We start from the raw sequence: 22,219 nt of genomic DNA on the forward strand, positions 1-22,219 counted from the left end.
ATTATTATTATTATTATTATTATTATTATTATTATTATTATTATTATTATCCCTAGCAGTAGCTGTCCAGCTTCTTTTTGAAGACTTCCAGAGAAGGAGACCGACCACCTCTCTAGGTAATTGGAGCAAAGAACAATTCTGCACCTTCCTTTTTATGACAACCCTGTGGACACTTAAAAAGAGTGCAGTCACGTCACCCCTCAAGTCTTCTCTTCACCAGTCTGAACATGTTCGACTCTTTTAGCCTTTCCGCATATATTTTGTTTTCCATATCTCTCATCATTTTTGTTGCCCTTCTGGCTTCTTTGAATCCACTCGAGTTTATCTATATCCTTCTTAAAATGAGCTGCCCAGAAGTGAATACAGTACTCCAGATAAGTAATGACTAGCACAGAACAAGCTTCCCTTGTCTTGGAAATTATACTTCTTTTAATGCAGGCTAAATTATTGGAATGTTAAATGCTCCATTTTAAGAATTAAAAAGGCTACAATCAGCGGCATCCCTCAAGTTGGTGTCACCTGGTGCAGCCCCCCCCCTTGAACTGCCTTGCCCTCCCCTACATCCAGCCAGACCACTGAAGCCCCCCTGCAAGTCCTCCCAAGCAGGAAACATGTCCAGTAGCCATGCCAGTAACTTCAAGTGTACTATCCCAACGGGTGACATTCCCCCTCTGGGGTGTCACCAGATAAAGTCTGCACTCCCCTGCAGCCCCCTAATGATACCACTGGCTACAGCTTGAACAGGGGCATCAATAGTTCAGTGGTGGAGCATATATTTTTCATGCAGAAAGTTGCAGGGTAAATTGCTGACATCTCTTATAATGATCAGGGATCTACTGAGGAACCTGTAGCTGCATAATATATTGCTGGCCTCCAACTCCCATCAGCCCCAGCCAGCATGGTCAATGGTCAGCATGAAGGGAGTCAGACTCCATCAACAGCTGCAGGATTGCACACTCCTGACATAGTAAATAATGAGGGGAGGGAGCTGTTTGTACTTAGTGGGTTCAAAACACACTGCAGAAATAATCCAGTTTGAGACCGCTTTAACTGCCCTGGCTCAATGCTAGGGAATTCTGGGAACTGGGGTTTTGTGAGACATTTAGCCTTCTCTGTCAGGAAGTTCTGGTGCCATAACAAACTACATTTCCCAGGATTCCCCAGCACTGAGCCAGAGCAGTTAAAGTGGTCTCAAACTGTATATGTCTGCAGTGTGTTTTGGACCTTAGAGAGACAGTGGCTATTGACACACTGCAGAACTAATGCAATTTGGTATTACCTTGTCTATCATGGCTCCATTCTATTGAATCCTGGAATTTGTAGTTCTTTGTGTAGCACCAGAGTTCTGACAGAGAAGGCTAAATATCTCACAAAACTATAAATGCCAGAATTCCATAGCGCTGGGTCATGGCAGTTACAGCTATGACAAAATGCATTAATTAGTTAATTAATTAATTAGCCATTGTGCCAGGAAACAATACTGGCCTAGGTGTGCATGTTGATTAGTATAAAGTAGCTTCCTACATGACTTAAGGCATCTGCCACTGTAGCCTTTGCTTTCTTGATGTAGTTGCAACAGAAGCAGGAGGTGAGCATGATAAGCATGCTAGAATCCTAGGAGGAAGAGTGGATTCAACCACTTCATTCTGTGAGTTGTGCTGCTCCTTAACCGCCCCCCCCCCAGCAAAAAAAAAGAAAGAAAAAAAGAAAAAAAGCCCAGGACATAGTACTTCTACTAATTTTGGTGCTGCGTTAGTTTCAGGATGATTTTAAAACAAAACATGGCAAGAAATTGACCAATGGTACATCATTCCAGCGGAAGTCTGAAGTGATACAGTCCATTCTAACATTCTAACACTACCACTTCATTCCCACAATACTGAGGTACACATAGAATCATAGAGTTGGAAGAGACCGCAAGAGCCATCCAGTCCAACCCCTGCCATGCAGGAACTCTCAATCAAAGCATCCCTGACAGATGGCCATCCAGCTTCTGCCTGTTTGGTTTATTTCATACCCTTCAATTGTCCCAATTTGGCAAAGACAGCCTCGATTAATCTATTGTCATTCCATCTTCGCGACTGCTTTTAAAATGTCCCAGTTTTTCTTTCATCCTTCCACTTCATTCTCAGCCTACTTTAATCCTGCAAACTAAGTTCAAAATGCAAAAGTAGTTTGCACTATGCACTATGAGTAAATCTACTTACATCTATTGGACCCTCTTCATGAAAAGAGAGAACTTAGCAATATGTTCCTTTTCATGAACGTTTTTTGCAAAACCTGAGGTCTGAATTTAGGTGTAGCTGTAGCATGCAGGTATTTTTATTCCTTGCACGAAATCATACACTATGTTCTAATGTAATCAAATTGCAGAGTTACACACAGAGCTACCTCAGACAATATTTTGCAACACTTAAGAGCCATTAGTACTCTAGATTCATCTTCATTAGTGACAGTAAATACAAGAAGACCCACTCAGTGTTTCCAAGGAAGAAAAACCACAATGGGGTTGTGTGAACAAGTATATGATCTTGAAAATGTATCTTTAGAAAGATATTGTCATTTTGGTTTTGGTTTTAGAAAAAGTATGTTCCAGGAATAATAATTATTTCCCCTTTCACTACTTCTTCTTCTTTAACATCACTTTGCAATTTCTTGATAAGAACAGGTTAAAGAGATCCGTGCATTGGTTAAGAACAAAACAAAACAGATTAAAACCAGTACAATGAGTTTTTCTTTCCAAACTAATTAAATGTAAGCATTCTTTCACTTTTTAATGTACATTTGATGAGGGCAGGGAGAAGAAGCAGATTACATCTATGTATGAACTTATTGAGTGGCCGTGGGAAAGTGACTCTTCTTCAACCAAACCAAGCCTACAGAGTTGTTGTAATGATATAGTAAAAAGGTAAAGGTTTCCCCTTGACATGAATGTCTAGTTGTAACCAACTGTAGCCAAAGCACCAATGTTGTCCAAAGATTACTCTGATGGTCATGTGGCCATCATGACTGCACCGAATGCTGTTATCTTCCCACCAAAGTGGCACCTATTTATCTACTTGCACTTTTACAAGCTTTCAAACTGCTAGGTTGACAGAAACTGGGACTAGTGATGGGAGCTCACCCCATCATGCAGCGCTTGGGCCTTGAACTGCCAACTGTCCAACCTTTCTATCATCAGAATTGGCATCTTAATCATTAAGCCACCATGTCCCTTAAATGATATAGTATTATTAAATGATATAGTACTATTGTCCAAATAGTACCTTGTAAAATACAGGTATACACCACCTTAAACTTATGGGAAGAAAAATGAAATATATATGTGTAGTCTTTTCAGCGGCTCCAGGCCTTTTCTCAGAGTGAAACACCCAAGTTGGCTAACCACAACATCAACAATTAAAATCAAGTTAAAATGAAATTAAAAGGAGAGGTAGAGGGAAATAATAAGTAGAAATAATACATTCAGAGAGCAGTCTGACAAAAAAAAAAAAACTGCTGCAGAACTACTTTTCTGGATTAAAACTTCAAATCTCCTCATCTAGTTTGGCCACTATGTATAGTATGTGGAAGATGTGTTACTAGGGGTGTAGCAGGGATCAGCAGAATGTGGGCATTCCCCCAGATAAGAACTCTGCCCCACACCATGAACTTTTATTTCAATCCCCAGGTTTCCAGGAGGCTTCTCTAAGGAATATTCACAGTGATGCTGTTGAATGGCACATGTGTCCAAGTTAATACTGTTAAAGTGGTGTTAGAAGTGGAGGGCATTTAAAAAAAGATAAACTAGATTTTAATTCTAGTTGATGTGGCTTTTCATTCCATTTACAGATGAAGAAAATGGAGGGAAATGATTTAAGCACACTTCTTGTGAATGCTGTTTTATATATGCTGGCATTTATAAATCTGACTACTGTGAAATATCACATTATATTCTCCTTTTCCACCAGCTGTTAGGAAATAATTGCCTGATGTAAAAGACATGATTATGGAAAGGAGGGTTCAGAACTAAATATCTAGGGGACATTTTTATTGTTTTCATTTCAGAAAAGCTCAGATGCTTGAATGTAGAAAAGAGTCACCCTCAGTGAGACCAGGGCTGTAACTGCACTACAGTTACATCAGTTTCATGCCACTCTAATTTTCTCTGGCTAATTCTGTGGAATCCTCCAATTTATAGGTTTAATTCTTTGTTAAAGAACTCTAATGTCTGTTTACAATTACAATTTGAAGCACGAAGTTGAAGGCTTTCATGGCCGGCATCCATAGTTTTTTGTGGGTTTTTCGGGCTATGTGGCCACGTTCTCTTCTAGAACATGGCCGCATAGCCTGAAACACCCACAAAAAACAATTTGAAGCACCTTTCCAAATTACAAACCCCCAGGAATATGGTGTACAGAGCCATGGCAGTTCAAGTTGCATGAAACTGATATAATTCTGAGGTGCAGGTACAATGAAGCCATGTTGGTCCATTAGGAAAAAAAGGAAGAGGAAACAATACAGTAGAAAAATGGGACTTGCAACAAATATATTTCAGAATGGAGTGCTTCTGGTTATTTTTCCAGCCATAACAAGTAAGAAAAAAGGGTTGCAGTGTGATAGATAAATATACAGGAGTGTGTTTATCTATCAAAATAATTCAAGAACTGGGATCGAAACTGTATTGATACTGTAATGCAAAATGTCCAGTAATACACAAGTGAACACACAACAGTCACATGCCGATCAATAACATAGGTGGAAAGCATATACTACAGAGTGAAGCTTAACAATCAAATGCATGATAATAAGCTATATTCAAGGCACATATGGCTTGACTAAAGTCCATATATGTAAAGGGCATGTACAGATAGATAAAAACTTAATAAGCAATTGCAAGGCAATAACACATATTAAACACATATATGGCCTGACTGAAGCTGACAGGTGGCCAATCCAAAAACCCTGTTTCAAATTGCAAACTTCCTCAGAACACAAAGTGGTAGTCTTCACAGTAGTTTCTTAGATACAATCCACATAACTCTGACATATATCTATCCATAGTAATAACCATAGCGATTTTTCAAGTAAATTACCTACTTATGCTACTTACTACTAAGTCACACTGGAGCAATGCCAACAAAGTAAGTCTATAGTATTCCCTTGAAATGGTGAAGTTCCCCCAACAATACTGGGGTAATATCTGAAAATAAGAATCATTAGAATATTTAACAGCAAACTTACACAATTAAGCCCTAAAGACAAGGGAATTGAGAAAAATCTTACTCGCAGGTAATTTGCTTCTTTTCATACATCCATAACACCAATTCATGCCAGGAAACAAGTATAAAACTGTTTGAAGGACCCAGTAAACTTATACTGTCGAACCACTACCAACATTAAAACAAGGAACTAGGTACACCTGTTATTATAGTATACCACTCACACTTTAGGAATGAACCAGTGTTCTGGGCAGCATGCTCAGTCCTCAGAGCTTTGATGTTTTCTTCCCTAAAGAAATACTTTATACATCTCCAAACCTTGGAGTTATTCCAAGCCTGCTGGCATCGCCTTCTTGTACATGGCAAATGCCCATTTGGCTACATAAGGCCCTATTGAATCCTTTTACAAACAACATTCTGGTTTTTTTAATTTGTTCATCCCATTGGCCCCTCTCACAGCATGTCATCAGCTGTGAATGGCTGTCTCTGGCATGTCTTGCCCAGCTTGCTGTTTCATGTTAACTATTCATCGGTATCTATAATGCACCGCTGGAATTGCAGAAGCAGCACACAAGAAAGATGGAACATTTAGAAAGGGCTATTTGTACACAGCAGTATATGCACATTTATTGTTGTTGTTCTTGTTATGTGTCTCCAAGAGGTTTATCACACAGGGATTTTTAGAGCTTTTGCAGGTCAGTTCCGACATGACTGCGCCTCCAACGATGCACATTCACATCAGAATATGAATGTGTTATCAAACGCCATTCCTTTCTATGGGATTTCCTTGCGAGGTGCTTCCACAGTGATTCCAAAGTGACCCCTCATTTTGGTAAAACTGAAAAAAAAGTGACTTCACAGAATTCGCTTCCAGGCTCACTTCGATTGCACTGCAAATTGGTCTGGTGTGGAAAACCACTCCAATGTCACCCCCTTGCCTCCCTGCGTCCTGCTCTGTCATTCCCCTCCTCCTCCTTCATGCCATCTCACCCCCCTCTGCCACCCTGCAACCCATCCCATCATTCCCATCACCCCCTGCCTTCTCCTGCATTTCAATCCTGGCCCCAGCGATCCCCAGCGAGCTATCCCATCATCCCCTGCCTTCTCCTGCATCGCGATCCTGGCCCCAGTGAGCTATCCCATCATCCCTTTCCTTCTCCTGCATCCCAATCCTGGCCCCAGGGACCCCCAGCGAGCTATCTCATCATCTCCTGCCTCTCCTGCATCCCAATCCTGGCCCCAGAAATCCCCAGCGAGCTATCCCATCATCCTCTACCTTCTCCTGCATCCCAGTCCTGGCCCCAGCAATCCCCAATGACCTATTCCATCATCCCCTGCCTTCTCCTTCATCCCAATCCTGGCCCCAGTGATCCCCTGCCATCCATCCCATCACCCCCCGATTGCTCCTGCATCCCCATCTCACCCTCTCTGCCAAACTGCCATCTATCCCATCATCCCCTGACTGCTTCTTCACCCCAATGAAGGATGACAGTTAAGGAGGGGGCAGGGAAGGAGGACAGTATCCAGAGCCCCACTGAGCATGTGCAAGGGTGCCGATTCGAATCGTTGAACCCTACAGTGTGGTAATACAATGTACACTCACTCCCCTTTGCTTGAATCCGCATCACATGACTTGCTTAGAATAGAACTGATTCCGCTTCCCCCTCAGTTTGGAAGGGCAGCAGAAAGGCAACCAGGTGTGGTAAAACATCACGTTTTAACCTTAATTCACATTGCTAGACAGGAGTGACTCTGGATCTGGTGTGAAAAAACATCACGCTTTGCATTGCTAGAACAGAAGTGACTGCGGATCTGAGCTGCAACCCCCCCCCCTCCACATGTGATAAGGTCCCAAGTTGACTCCAACTTATGACAACTCTATGGTTTGCCATTCTTCCTCTGAGGCTGAGGGAGTGTGATTAGCTCAAAGTCACCCACTGGATTTCAATAGTTGAGTAGGGACTCAAACCCTAGTCTCCTAGAGTTCCAGTTCAACACTCAAATAACACTATGCTGGCTCTCTAATATCTATTCATGTATACATACATTTCAGCAATCTGAATACAGGCCAGTTTTTCCTCAGTGCTAGGAACCATGAAAATAGAGCCTCTACTAGGAGGATCATTCAGGTAATAGTTATTGGCAGTAAAATTAGTGCAAGAAGATTTGGTGGTGATGATGGGCAAGGAATAAGAGCATCCTTTGAAGAATACAGGGAACACTTTAGAATCATAGAGTTGGAGAAGCTGATCACCCCTGATATATAGGATATCTGTACCTGTATCCACTAAAATGTCCTAAAGAATTAGCACATGGTAGAACTCACCACACATCTTCAGCCAAGATACTCAGCAGAACAAATATCAAAACAGTTGAGAAGAGAGGAGAGAGGAAAAATTCTGGACATGGTGAAAATGTTCCTGTGTGAAGATTGTGATAGTTTTACAGCACAATCCCCCGCATGTTTACATATAAATAAGTATCTGTTTACTCTCAGGTGAGTATGCTCAGAATTGCACTTGCCAACTCTGAATGGACTAGGGAAGGTATTTTGCAGGATGACAGCACAAAGCTATGCATCTCTACCTTTACTCCCAGATGAGTGGATATGGGATTTCATCTTAAATCACTGCATCTGATGAATTGGACCATAGTCCATGAAAGCTTATGCCAATTAGTTTATGCTAATTAGACTGTAAAATGCCACCAGACTCTGTTGTTTTAGCTCTAATCGAGTAAGGATTGAGCTGGATGAAAGGATTGGACACTGCAGCAAAAATGATCTACAGTCAGAGTGGCAGTGCAATATTGTACATACTCAATAAGAGAAAAATACAGTTGGATTAAATGAGACATTCCCAAGTAAATATACATATAAGATCATAGAGTAAGGATGAGATCTTACAGAGTGTAGTGTATGTGAAGACAGGTGTTGTTTGTGCTATGCAGCTCCATTAAATGGTGCTCCACTAAATGGTGATGTTGCACAACCATAAGCACAAGTGGATGTGCAACAGAGTGAACAATTGAGTATACAACCAATTGCACAACTGAATGGGCCTCCTCATAAGCAACTCCATTTCTGCCACCTTGGATTGAATGTACATGTTGCACACAGGACAAAAAGACCAACCATTTCCATAGTGAACTTATACATGCATAAGACACTAACAAGATTCCAGCCTATAGCTGAGTAATCATAAGAATCATGAGGCTGAGGAGCTGAAATATTATATAATTAGTGGAGCAGAAGATCCAGCTTTGCATTGGTTTTTTTTCTGGACAAAGAACTGGGCTATGAGCCATCTTGTACATAATTACATAATTTACTTTGGTTTGTAGATTGCCACTTATATACAGATAGAGATCAAGATAGGCAGTACCCTTTGCTAATGAGTTTTCTATTGGTAGAAAACTAATGCAAGCATAATATTGTATTTGGTACAGCTCATAGACTCTGCTACCCATGAAGTTCAGCCCCAACATCCCTTTCACCACAAATGCAAGTGGAAGAAACCATGAGTTTTATCTTCTCCATCACTACCACCACCACCACCATCACTTTTATTCCTTCTTTAGCCAAGTTCCCAAGTAGCTTTGAAACATCAGCAGTAAACTTGAAAGCAAGAGAAAGCATCTAAAAGACATGGGCTGAATCTAAAGTGCAGAAATAGTACCACTTGACACTTCTTTAACTGCCATGGCTCAATGCTGTGGTATCCTGGGAGCTGTAGTTTGGTAAGGCACCAGAGTTCTCTGACAGATAAAGCAACATATCTCCCAAAACTACTAATCCCAGAATTCCATAGCATTGAGTCATGACAGTTAAGGCAGTGTCAAACTGCATTATGTCTGCAGTGCAGATGCAGACTCGGTTTAGGCACCAGTTCTTAAAGTGACAGTTCTTGTAATGACCAGCTGAAATGAGAATATTTCAAGTAACCTGATGGAATGACTGTCAACAAGTGACAACTCAGGAGAACCAAAGGCGGCTAGTATATGACATACTCAGCTTATCAACATCCTTCTTGAATTGTGGTGACTAGAATGGGACACAATATTTCAGGTGAGGTCTGAACAAAGCAGAACAAAGTCTGCAATCCAAACACTATACTCCTACCAATGCAGCCTAGAATTGCATAGGCTTTTTAACTGTTGCATCACATTACTGACTCATATATAGTCTGTGGTCCACCAAGACTCCTAGATCCCTTTCGCATATTCTGCCGTCAAGCCAGGTGCCACCCATCCTATAGCTATGCATTTCCATAAATGTAGTACTGTACCTTACATTTCTCCTGGTTGAAATTCATTTTGTTAGTTTTACTCCAGCTTTCTAATTTGTCAAGGTCATTTTGAATTAGCTACTTCTTCTAATTTAGTGTCATCTCCAAATCTGATAAGCATGCCCCCCTCTATTCTTTCATTCCAGTCACTGATAAAGATGTTGAATAGCACTGGGCCCAGGACAGAGCCCCATGGCACTCCACTAGTCACTTCTACCCAGGATGAAGAGAAGCCATTCCTGAGCAACCTTTGAGTTTGGTCAGTCAACCAGTTACAAATCCACCTAACAGGCATGAGAGATATGCTCTTCAGTGAAGACTGGTGACTTCTATGTCAGTGGAGCAGTGAACCCACTGTGGGTTTTAGTTTGAATTTTTATTTATTATTTAATTTCTATGCTGCCCACAAAAGATGCTTATAGATATAGTAGAGTTTTAAAAACACATTTTTTTAAAAAAACCATATTAATATAACAAGTTAAAATATAATATTATTGAAAACATGCTAAGTAAAATAAAAACAAAAACAGGCAAAAGCAAACACCCGAATAAGAAGCCTCCCTGGGTGTAGTTGCATATTAAAAGCTTATGGTAACTTTAAGGGAGCTGTCTAAGGTGCTGAACATATGCTGGGCCAAACCCCAGAGGAGATTCACCATTCCGCTGATGGAGATGCCACCCATTGGCAATTTCTTGAGCTCTGCTTGTTGTTGAGGATGAGCTACAATGTTCGGATGAAATTGGTGTGAAAAGCTGAGTAAAACCAGCCTATCTCCCAAAACTACTAATCCCAGAATTCCATAGCATCACCTCTCATGGAATGTGGTAAGGGATGTATGATGGGAAGGCTATAACCTAGAGAGTCTTGTCTGTAAAAATGTTGGATAGGGACAGTCAGAAAGAGAGTTCAAACTGTTAGGATGAGCAGACTTGAAAAGATCTGAAAAAATTTGGGGAGCTGAAGAAGGAGTTCAGGAAGAGACATTGCTCTGATTGAAACTGAGGTTTTACTATGTAGTGTGTGTGGAATTAACATAAGACTAGGGGTTTATTTGATTTGTTATATAGTAATTCTGTATTGTTTTTATTCTCTACATCTCTATCAGAATGCTTTAATTAATTTAATACTTAGAATCATAAAATCATAGAGTTGGATGAGACCGCACGGGCCATCCAGTCCAACCCCCTGCCACGCAGGAACTCACAATCAAAGCACCCCCGACAGATGGCCATCCAGCCTCTGTTTAAAGACCTCCAAAGAAGGAGATTCCACCATTATCCAAGGGAGTTTTTTCCACTGTCAAATAGCTCTTACTGTCAGGGTGTTCCTCCTAATGTTGAGGTGGAATATCTTTTCCTGAAGCTTGCATCCATTGTTCTGGGTTCTATTCTCTGGAGCAGCAGAAAACAAGCTTGCTCCTTACTCCAAAAGCTTGCATCATCTTTGGAGATCTTGTAGTACCTTTGAGACCAACTGTAAGAAAGAAGTTGGCAGCTTGAGCTGCCAGCTTCCCTTCTCTCCTCTCCAACAGTTACATTTTAAACTGGCAGCTCCCACAATTCCCTCAGCTCCAGTGGGAGGAGGACAGAGAAACTGGTACATTTTAAAAGCAGCTGAAAAAATGGGATAATAGAGTTTATTGGAGATAGTCCCTGCCAAATCACGATGAAGGCTATGGGAATGGCAGCTGAGAGCTGGAGGGACTTTTTGCAGGAACTTCAGCCAGGGAAGATGGAAAAGGCCAGGGACTTTTCACACTACACATCTGTTGCACTATGATTCCACTTTTACTGGCAAAAAATGGCAAAATGTTCAAAAATGGCAAAATGTTGATCTTTGCCATTTTATATAACTGACACCATTTCATTACACCATTATCTATAATGGGGTTTGAGCATCCCTGGAATTGAGCTGCGAACTTCTTTTTTTCAGTTAGTCTGAAAGGGGCTACAGGATCTCTCTCCATACTGATTCTACAGACTAACATGGCTATATCTTTGAATTCTGCACCCTTGGAAGTTTTTATATGAGGTTGGATGGCCAACTCTTGGAGGTGCTTTGAATGAGAGTTCCTGCATGGCAGTGGGTTGGACTGGATGAGGCTTGAGGTCTCTTCCAACTCTATGATTGTATGACTATTGTGCATTTTGATTGCCCCCATAAAGGTATCCCTGTTTGGTGGATTTTGGATGCTACTGGTCATGCTTCTTAGTCCTGCTCATATTGGATATTGTAATAGAATCATATAATCGTAGAGTTGGAAGAGATCACAAGGGCCATCCAGTCCAACCCCCCTGCCATGCAGGAACTCTGAGTCAAAGCATACCTGGCAGATGGTCATCCAGCCAAAGAAGGAGACTCTACCACATTCCAGCCTAGAATTGCATTGGCTTTTTGAGCTGCCACATCACACTGTTGACTCATGTTGTTATTATTATTATTATTATTATTATTATTAACCTTTATTTATAAAGTGCTGTAAATGTACACAGCGCTGTACATACAATCTTTTAATTAGGTGGTTCCCTGCCCTCAGGCTTACAACCTAAAAAGATACGACACAAAAGGAGAAGGGAGATGTTCCACTTGTGGTCTACTAGGACCCCTAAATCCCTTTCACAGGTCGTCTCCTTAAGGCAGGTGTCCTATCTTATACCTATGCGTTTCATTTTCCCGCCCTAAATGTTGGAATTCCTCTCAGAGAGAAGGCTGGAATGTAGGATGGGTGCTGGGAAAGAAGGACAAGCTCACCTTTATTTTGGAGAGAAGCCCAGTCAACTCTGCCTGTAATGCTGCATCCGGGCGGGAGGTGGCGCTCTTCCCTTCCCTCCTCCTTCGATTTCCAGTTGGCTTTCCAGCCTTTTCTCATCAAACCCCGGTACAGAATTGCAGGGAAAAGAAAGCCAGAGCCTCAGACTGGACTTGTTGATCACGAAGAAGCAGCAGCAGCAAAAAGGGAGAGAGCAAAGCAAGCAAGCAAGGAACCGACCAAGAAAAGCAGGAAGCATTTTCCTCTCTCTCTCTCTCTGCTCCCTCTTTTCATACCAACTGGATCCGGGGACCATTTTAGATCATCTGATCTGAAGGTGGGCCTTGGAAAAAAAGGAGAAGAAGCAGAAGAAGAAAGAGGATCCAGAGGGCTTTCCATGCGAGCCCCCCTTGGAGGAGCTGCTGGCACGATGGCTTCCTGATAAACCTGGCATCCTGGACCGATTGCCAATTGCCTCCCCTCCTGGACCACTTTGGGATTGGGTGCCTGGAAGGAGAGGGGGGGTCCTTCTTCTCCAGCGCCCCCCCCCCAACGACCCTCCCTCCGACGCCTTTTGCAAGGAAGGAGGCATGTCAGTTGCCTGCGCCTGGTTGCTGAGCTCCCTGCCTCTCGCCTGGAGCAGGATGTAGGAAGAGCCGAGGGTCCCTTTAGGCTTCCTTTCTGACCCAAGAAGTAAGTGGGAAAACTGAGGCCGGGGGGGAGTGTGAGCTGGGTTAACCTCTGGGAGGCTCTCTCCTCCAGATCTCTCTGCTTTGCTTGCTTGCCAGGCTGGTTTAAGGGGAGTCAGCCGTAGGAATGCATGTCTGAACGGATCTTCAGGGAGCTCTAGAGGAGATCTGATCTTTTCTGGAGGAGCTCTGGTCTTCAGGGAGCTCTGGAGGAAACCTGCTCTTTTCTGGAAGAGATCTGGTCTTCAGGCTCTTTTCTGGAGGAGATCTGCTTTTCAGGACGTCCTGGGGGAGCCCTGCTCTTTTCTGGAGCAGCTCTCATGTTCAGGAAGCTCTGGGAGAGACCTGATCTTTTCTGGAGGAATTTGGCCTTTAGGTAGCTCTGGAGGAGAACTGGTCTTTTCTGGAGCAGCTCTCATCTTCAGGGATCTCTAGAGGAGACATGTTCTTTTTGGAAGAGATCTTGTCTTCAGGGAGCTCTGGAGGAGTCCTGGTCTTTTCTGGAAGAGATCTGATCTTCAGGGTGCTCTAGACATCTGCTCTTTTCTGGACAAACTCTGGTCTTTAGGGAATTCTGGAGGAGATCTGATCTTGTCTGGATGAGCTCTGGTCTTCAGGGAGCTCTGGGGAAGATGTCTTTTTTGGAGGAGATCTCATCTTCAGGGAGCTCTGGAGGAGCTCTGGTCTTTTCTGGAGGAGATCTGGTCTTCAGGGAGCTTTGGAGGATACTTGGTCTTTTCTGGAGGAGATCTCATATTCAAGAAGCTCTGGAGGAGCGCTCATCTTCAGAGAGACCTGATCTTTTCTGGAGGAGATCTGATCTTGAACCCTTAGTGGAGGAGGCAAGGAGCCGCTTCTCAGCTTCTCCTACTTTGGGGATTTGTTTTTTGTTTTTTTCTCTAGTCATCTTGGATAAGTAACAGCCTTGCCAGAGCTGTTTCTGTTACTGACTGCCTTTGAACAGGGAAGGGGAGAGAGTTGTGTTGTTATGACAACTCCTGTTTAAGAATTTATTGGTGGGGATAATGGAGGGGATCAGTGGGGAATGGTCTTCAACACCCCTATTTTTTTTAAAAAAAACAACAACACACACACATGTATAGAAAATAAATGCCATGATTGTCCCTGGTCAGTTTTATCTCTCTCCTCACCATAATCACCCACCCACCCACAAACACATTACATACATGTTCTCTCCTTCCTTTGGTCTCTTGTAGACTGTGGCCCAAAACACACTGCAGACATAATCCAGTTTGAGACCTCTTTAACTGCCCTGGCTCAGTGCTAGGGAATCCTGGGATTTGCAGTTTATTGTGGCACCAGAGCTCTCTGATCGAGAAGGCTGAATGTCTTACAAAATGACAGTTCCCAAAATTCCCTAGCACTGAGCCAGGGCTTAATGTGGTAGTCCCAAACTGGATTATTTCGGTAGTGTGTTTGATAGAAATATGGCCTATCACCTATTTGCCCAGGGTACAGTTTTAACACATTGGGCTTATAACTGGGTGGTAACAGGCAATATTTCTCCCCCATGCCAGCCAGTTTCACTAGAGGCAGCTGTTCAAGCACCTGGACCCTTTTGCACACTCATTCGCTTTCATTTGCACACCCACGCTCTTATCAACTTTAAATGTGGGTGCGTGCTGTTGACTTATACTTTGACCCCTTCTGTACCTTACTTAAATAAAAGAAAATGGATCTGTTTCTTCCCCATCATTCAGTACCTGAGAGATTTTTTTCATAAGCCAAAAGTCTGCTCTCCTGTCCCACAAGTGAGTCCTCTGTTGATTTGTGTGTTGTGTGTCTTCAGGTTGTTTCCAGCTTATGGTGACCCTATAATGGAGTTTTTCTGGCAAGAGTTGTTCAGAGGTTTGTCATTGCCTTGCCCTGAGGTTGAGAGACTGTGACTTGCCCAAAGTCACCCAGTGGGTTTTATAGCTGAGCTGGAATCGAACCCTGGTCTCCAGAGCCATAGTCCAACACTCAAACCTCTATTCCACACTGGCTCTCCTCTGTTGGTGTAATCTGATGTAATTTCTTCTAGCATGGGGCCATTGAGAATCTATTGAATCCCTCATAAAGACCACTGCTGCGGTCATTTTAGCCATCCCCAATAGCTGGCCTTCCTTCACTGAGGATTTACCTCAATTTACTCTTTCCTTTGGCATTGCCAGTTTCAGGCCCTGAATATGTGTCTGTCAGTATTGTTTGTTTATGTAAATGACAGAATCAGCCTGCCATTGCTTTGAATAAGCTCTCACATTGAATGTTCAGGGAAAGTAGCCTGTGAAAGTAATTTGGCTTAGCTCCAGGTTAGACTTTCTCCTTGTAGACAAGGAGAACTACATGTGCTAAAGCAGGATTTGTCTTTATATGGTCTCATCTCACCTGCAATCAGCCTGCGCCTTGTTGTTGTATGCCTTAAGGTCATTTCCGACTTATGGTGACCCTAAGCTGACCCTATCATGGATTTTTCTTGGCAGGATTTGTTTGGGGGGGGGCTGCCTTTGCCTTCCTCTGAGGCTGAGAGAGTGTGACTTACCCAAGGTCACTCAATGGGTTTCCATGGCCAAGAGGGGATTCAAACTCTGATCTTCAGAATCCTAGTCCAACACTCAAACCATGATTTGAATTTGTAAAGAATTAATGGATGAGAAGAAAGCATGAGGGGACTAGAGTGGAAGTGTTCACATTTCTCTAACTAGCTAAGAAGCAACAAACTATGATGGCTCTTTCAACTTTCATAGCTCAACCCCTTGGGAGAAGAGAGAAAGCCAATGTTGCTAAAGAGACCATTAAAGGAAAAAAAAATACCATTTTAGAAACAAGGGATTTTTAAAATGCCCCTCAAATGCTCTTGGATTGGATCCAGGCTTAGTCATGTCCAGAGGACACCTATTAAAATCAGTGGTACGTAAACTGATCATGACAGAGCTCTTCATGTGGCCTAAGCATGACTAAGTCTAGATTTAACTATCCATTTCAGTTGAATATACTTTCAAGCATTGAATTGCTAGGGGTCCCACTTTGGTGTAATTTAAACAGGTGTCTGTGGGGTGGGGGGTGGGGGTTGAAATTTGAGGTGTGTAGAAAATCCTATGAAATTTGTGGGGCTACTATAAGTTGACAGCTGATTTGAAGGCACATCGACACACGGAGTTTGTTTCAACATTGTAGTAATACATCTTTCCCTGTGCACAGTGTTGCATGTAATACTAATACAACTTAGTACAAGAGTGTTTATGAAAAACTTTGGTTTGAATACTAAAGTGACCATCTTGGTGCATGTCCATTTATGTTTCTTTTAAGAAGCACACAGTTCATGAGGAAAGGCATTCCAATGGTCTAGCCTTTTCATTCAAAACAGTGAGAGCTAGACCATTCTCAAAACACACGACTTCTTATGGTAGTACTCCGTGCAGCAATGTAGTGAAACCAGGGTTTACAGGGGTATTTTTCATTGACAGAGACAATGGCATCATCTGCCATCACTACCCCCCTTGGACTTCCCTGTTCCCTCTGTGATGTTTACAGTCACTGGAAGGAAAATGGATTTTCCTAGCAGTGGTCTATTGCTATGAGCTATTTCTACTATAACCCAAATTATTTTGAGGTGGCTTCATAAAATACCTGCTCCCCGCTGAGTCAAAAACTGCTAGAAACTGTTTTAGATCAACAAAACTATCTGATGCTTTGGACTTTCCATGGCGTTGTTGCTATAGAGGCTGTCCTGGGGACGGTCTGTACTTTGAAATTTATTACTACAAGAGTGATCGAATATTTGCTTTTTCTAAAGAGAAAACAAAAATATTACTGTAAGAATCAAACGAGAAGCTAACCCATGCGTATGTGGAGGTGTGTGTGGAGGGGGAGAAAGTAAAGAACAGGGCAAATGGGCTTTTAGTGGCAAATATTTATATGCATGTGCTTTAAAAAAACCTTCCAGGCTGTAAATTATTGAAAACACTTCTTTCTCATAAATAAGAAAGTAGGTGGGGGTTTGTATGATTGAGCAATATAACCAAGCTGTTTAAATGTTTCAGCTGAGAAACGGAAAAATGTTCACAAATCTAAACAAGAGTTCAGACTACAAGGAGAATATAGACTACTTCAATCAGGGTAAAGTGACTTAAAATGGATGCTGTCTTCCTCAGAGTTTGCTAAGGTTATCAAGGTGCCACCACAGAGACAAGGCGCAGCGACTTGCCCAGAGGGTGGACACCATTTGAATAGGGAATCTGTTTCAGCACTTTAGGGCATGGACAGCGCTCAGAATCTCTGCCCAATTAGAATGGGTTCCTCCTGTGAATCGATTTGGCAAAGAGTAAAATCTTGTGTTAGCCCAGTGGCAAAATAATCTCAGCAACAGCAGCAGCACATATACACACCCTTCCCAACTCACTTTCCTTAAGCCTCTCTGTTCATTTTCAGCACCAAGAAACTGAACAGCGACCTGTGTTCTTGTAGCCACTCAGCATTCCCTGCTGCTCCTTCAGGCAGACTAACAGAGCTATTTGTATGTCTGCCTGATTAATTGATCCAGCAGGCAATCCACAAACAAAGGAAGAGGTTCTTGTTTGATTCTCGGAATTCACCAGAGGCTCTTTTCTTTCAGGCATGGAGGAGAAAGAGAACAGATGAACAGATCTTGCCCAGAACTGTGAGTATCCTGGGAGTTGTCATCACCCTGTTCCAGCCTTATCGAGAGGAGCAATGCCTACGGGAATGAACAAGAATGGATCACGATCGACTACCTCTTTGCCTCCAGATCCCATGGAGATTGTTAGGAGCAAGGCCTGCTCCAGGAGAGTCAAGCTTAATGTGGGTGGCTTGGCTCATGAGGTTTTATGGAGAACCTTGGACAGGCTTCCACGGACAAAGCTGGGTAAGCTCAGAGACTGCAACACCCATGAATCCTTGATGGATGTATGTGATGACTACAACTTAGAGGAGAATGAGTATTTCTTTGATAGGCATCCAGGGGCATTTACTTCTATCTTGAACTTTTACCGCACGGGCAAGCTACACATGATGGAGGAGATGTGTGCTTTGTCCTTCAGCCAAGAACTGGACTACTGGGGGATTGATGAGATCTATCTGGAGTCCTGTTGTCAGGCAAGGTACCACCAGAAGAAGGAACAGATGAACGAGGAGCTCAAGAGAGAAGCGGAAACAATGCGGGAGAGAGAAGGAGAAGAATTTGATAATACCTGCTGTGCTGAAAAGAGGAAAAAACTCTGGGACCTGCTGGAGAAGCCCAATTCTTCGGTAGCGGCCAAGGTAATGTCCAAACTGTGTATTCTTTATCTTTGGTGGATAGGCCTGGCATATGTTTATTAGAGTGATGGTAGTAGACAATGGTGTTTCAAGCATATCAAGAAATATTTTTGCTATGGTTGTTATCCACAACTGTGTTTGTCACTGAAAGGATTTGCTAAAAATCCCCATTACCAGTTAGTCCTATGGGGCTCCTCATTGTTTTCCTTCCTGTATTTACATATTCAGCTGTTGTGATGTGGTATTATTTTTTTAAGAGAGAGGATCCAGGGAGGTGAGACAAATATTGGCACATCATTCTGTATTCCTACTTTTTTTTATTGACACAACAGTAGAGGATGGTCTGTGGGGAATAGAAGTACTTCATCAGAAGGGCAGCAAACAGTATAGTACAGTACACATTATGTGAATATCTCATATCGCAAAAGGTGGGCCTGTAATGTATTTCTAAATGTGTAAGGTGTTCATAAATTATATACTGTTTGGAAATCTCTTGTGCTTGTGTTTGGATTACTCTAAAAATATGTGTGCATGCAACAGATTTTAGTTAATGAGCTTCATATTACTTTTCTTCCTGCTGTTACATCCTGAGTAATATCTTTACAAGATGTGGTAGCCTCTAAAGTTAACCTTTTACAAAGAACCTTTCATCAACGTATTTGGTCTTAATTAATAGACAAATGGAAACATATATAGAGAGATAAATATAAGTAGTGTTATATCATCCAAAAGGCAAACCTCATAATGGTCTCAGGTGGTTTTTTTAAATATAAGTACCAGCAATTATATTTTTCTGAAGACAGTGGCTAGTTTTAGAATTGATTCAAGTTTTATATTTGTTTTGTTTTTTAATTATGGCTTCAAAAGTTTCTTGCAGATCTAAAGACTTTGGTTTTGCTTTACATAGAGCCCACAGCTACCTTCTACAACAACTATAAGTCCTACCAAAACATTGCTTGGAAGAGCTACTCGTTTAGAGCACAGCTCCCAGAGTCACCAGAATTCTTGAAGAATTCTAGGATTTACAGTGGAAAAATATATTTTCCATGTCTTGAGTAAAACTATTAGCTGCCAACATTTCTTGTGGCCATATAGGATCACTGTGACTTTAAGGGTATTTTCTGGTATGTACTTAGGACCTATCATTGTAGCTTGAATTTATTTACCTTGAAACAGCATGGTCAACATATTATGGTACATGTCTGTTTTGTCCTCCAACCATTTGAGTAACTGAAGATTTGTCTGTTCTCTGTTGGCTTCCAACCAAGGTGTGTGCAGAACCTGGAAAAGTTGTGGTTTGGACTACTGCTCCGAGAATTCTCCAGCCAGCATAAGTGGTGGGAGCTATCGTCCAAATCTCACCCCCCCAAAGCATTTCATGAAGGAATAACAGCAAGTGGTTGAAACCTGCTGTCATAGAATTGGGCAGATGAGTCAGTGGGGATGCAGCTTGGTTCAGGGATAGAGCTCTTTCACTTTACCTTGTAGATGTTCTCAGATATTGTCCTTGGCATCTCCATTTAAAAGATTCTCAGACAGCTGTGCTATGCAGGATCTATAGTTGTTGACCTTGGAGAACTGTTGCCAGTAAAAATTCACAATCCTGGGAAATAAGTTACTCAGTTCGGATGAATGGGACTTAATAGATTCCATTGATGTGTCACTTATTTTAGTGAGTTTACTCTGGTTGAGAATAACCCTGTATCTAGTCCCAATGACATCTTCTTATGCTGAATTCTTAGTTTAGTGATATCCTTAACCATATTGCACATGTCCACCACATCACTTGTGAATATATATAAGTTCCCATTTCCCTTTAAATTTCTTGGAAGAGGTGACTCAATCCTTTCTAAGGCACCATCCCTTATAATGAGAGGTACTGATTTACATAACTTTATGCATCTAATATAATATGCACTTTTTTTGTACTTGAGTAATTGTTAGGTTGACCATAAGTCAGAAACATCTTGAAGGCACAACAACAAACTGTATTTATAGCTATTGTTTTTTGGTGGCTTTTTCGGGCTATGTGGCCATGTTCTAGAAGATTTTCTTCCTGACGTTTTGCCAGCATCTGTGGCTGGCATCTTCAGAGAATGCTTGCCTGGAAAAAAGTGGGTATACATACATACATACATATATACATACACATGCATGCATACATACATACTGTGTGAGCCTGGGGATGCAGGAGTAATTTGCCTGTGTATTGTTCTGTGCATTCTCTGAAAATGCCAGCCACAGATGCTGGTGAAACGTCAGGAATAAAATCTTCTAGAACATGGCCATGTAGCCCAAAAACCCACAAAAATCTATGGATGCTGACCATGAAAGCCTTCGACTTCACATTGTATTTACAGCCATCATGATGTAGTGGTTTGAGCGCTGGACTATGACTCTGGACATCAGAATTCAAGTTCACACTCGTGCATAAAAAGTTACTGAGTAACGTTGGGCAAGTCACACTCTTTCAGCCTCAGAGGATGGTAATGGCAAACCCTCTCTGAAGAAACTTGCTATGAAAGCCCTATGACAGGTTTGTCTTGGTGCTGCCATAAGTCAGAAGTGACTTGGAGCATACAACAGCAACAACTGTAGTTATTATTATTACTGTTAATTATTATTGTATTTATATGCCGCCTTTCTCCTGGAGTGGGAGTCAAGGCAGCTTACAGATAAAATTGATTAAATCTTATCAATACAATTTTTAAATAATTAAAATCATTTAATTTAAACAGTATAACATTATATTAGAAGTGCAGCGGATAAAAATATAAACACAGCACGCACTTCTTGAGGGTGATTACATATTAAAAACCTGCTTGGACAAAAACATCTTTGCCTGCTGGTGAAAGGAGACTGTACCTGTCTACAGAATATAATGTGAAAATCTATCTTTATGATATAGCAGCTCTTGGAACATTGTGCGGGGTAATAATATATCTTGGAAAAATAAAAGCTAAAAAATCATCAGCATACCTAGCAGCTAATTAGATCTTGCATGTTGATATCTTGAAGCTGCATCTTGAAGCTGTATCTTTTCACTAGCAACAGCATGTTTTCAAAGAAAATGGGTGCAAGTATGACGACTAATACAGATACAACATGTAGCGTTAGAATCAGAAAGCATAAGACAGCAAATTATTTTAAAAAGGAGCATGTGTGTGTGTGTGTGTCATACAAAAGCACTGATTTTCAAGTGAGGTCAAACCAAACAATACCTTTCACTTGCTTTTAGAAGAGGTGCACCTTCAAGTGGAGAAAGATGCCAGCTTGTCAGAGTATGTCTTCTCCTGTATATCTTGAATTTAATGTATTTCTGTGTGTCTGTCAGTGGTCATCCGGAAAATATATAGTGGTTTAATTTGCAATCCTGATTATTGAGGATGTCCTGTTGTGGATTTAAAAATGGCTCATTGCAGAGAATATGCATTCAATTTAACATCTAGTTGATTCAAAAAACATCTATTATTATCATTATTGTTATTATTAGCTTTATTTATAAAGTGCCGTAAATGTACACGGCACTGTACAAAAACCAAATAAAATCAATAATATATAAAAAAAAGCCTGCCAATCTAGAGGTTAAAACAACAGGTTAGAAACGTCATAAGAAAACAAGTTAAAACAGCATATATCAAATATAGAGTCAAGCATCAAAACAACCAGATCACAATCACAGACTCCCTGGGAACGCTTCCCTAAACAATATGGTCTTTAACTCGGTTTTAAAACTGGTTAGAGACATGTTGAGTTGTGCTTGTAAGGTGAGGAGGTTCCAGGAGTGAGGATGCAATTATACTTGGAAGTTTGTCAAATGTTCATCCCATTGAAGATCAATAATAGTAGGAACGAGAGCTTTGGAATGTTACTTCTTTGGACTAAAACCCCCAGGTTCTCCCAGCTAGCATGGTCACTGTATGTTGCTGGCTGGGGGAACTTGAGAGTTGTAGTCCGAAAAAGTAATGTTTCTAAGCTTTGGTAAGAACATAAGAAATACCATTATACTGAGTCAG

At 41.6% G+C, this 22,219-nt stretch overlaps 1 protein-coding gene across 1 annotated transcript in view; it reads left to right on the forward strand.

Annotated features, from left to right (window-relative positions):
• The first annotated feature begins 12,265 nt into the window (after positions 1 to 12,265).
• KCNB1 (potassium voltage-gated channel subfamily B member 1) overlaps positions 12,266 to 22,219 on the forward strand; it is a 280,075-nt gene continuing 270,121 nt past the window's right edge. The window contains exons 1-2 of the mRNA XM_042465150.1: positions 12,266 to 12,930; positions 17,542 to 18,206. Coding sequence (XP_042321084.1) covers positions 17,640 to 18,206 — 567 coding nt within the window. The 5' untranslated portion in view covers positions 12,266 to 12,930; positions 17,542 to 17,639. The remainder of the gene's footprint in view (positions 12,931 to 17,541; positions 18,207 to 22,219) is intronic.

The sequence above is a fragment of the Sceloporus undulatus genome, chromosome 4, assembly GCF_019175285.1.
Source record: "Sceloporus undulatus isolate JIND9_A2432 ecotype Alabama chromosome 4, SceUnd_v1.1, whole genome shotgun sequence".
NCBI lineage: Eukaryota > Metazoa > Chordata > Lepidosauria > Squamata > Phrynosomatidae > Sceloporus > Sceloporus undulatus.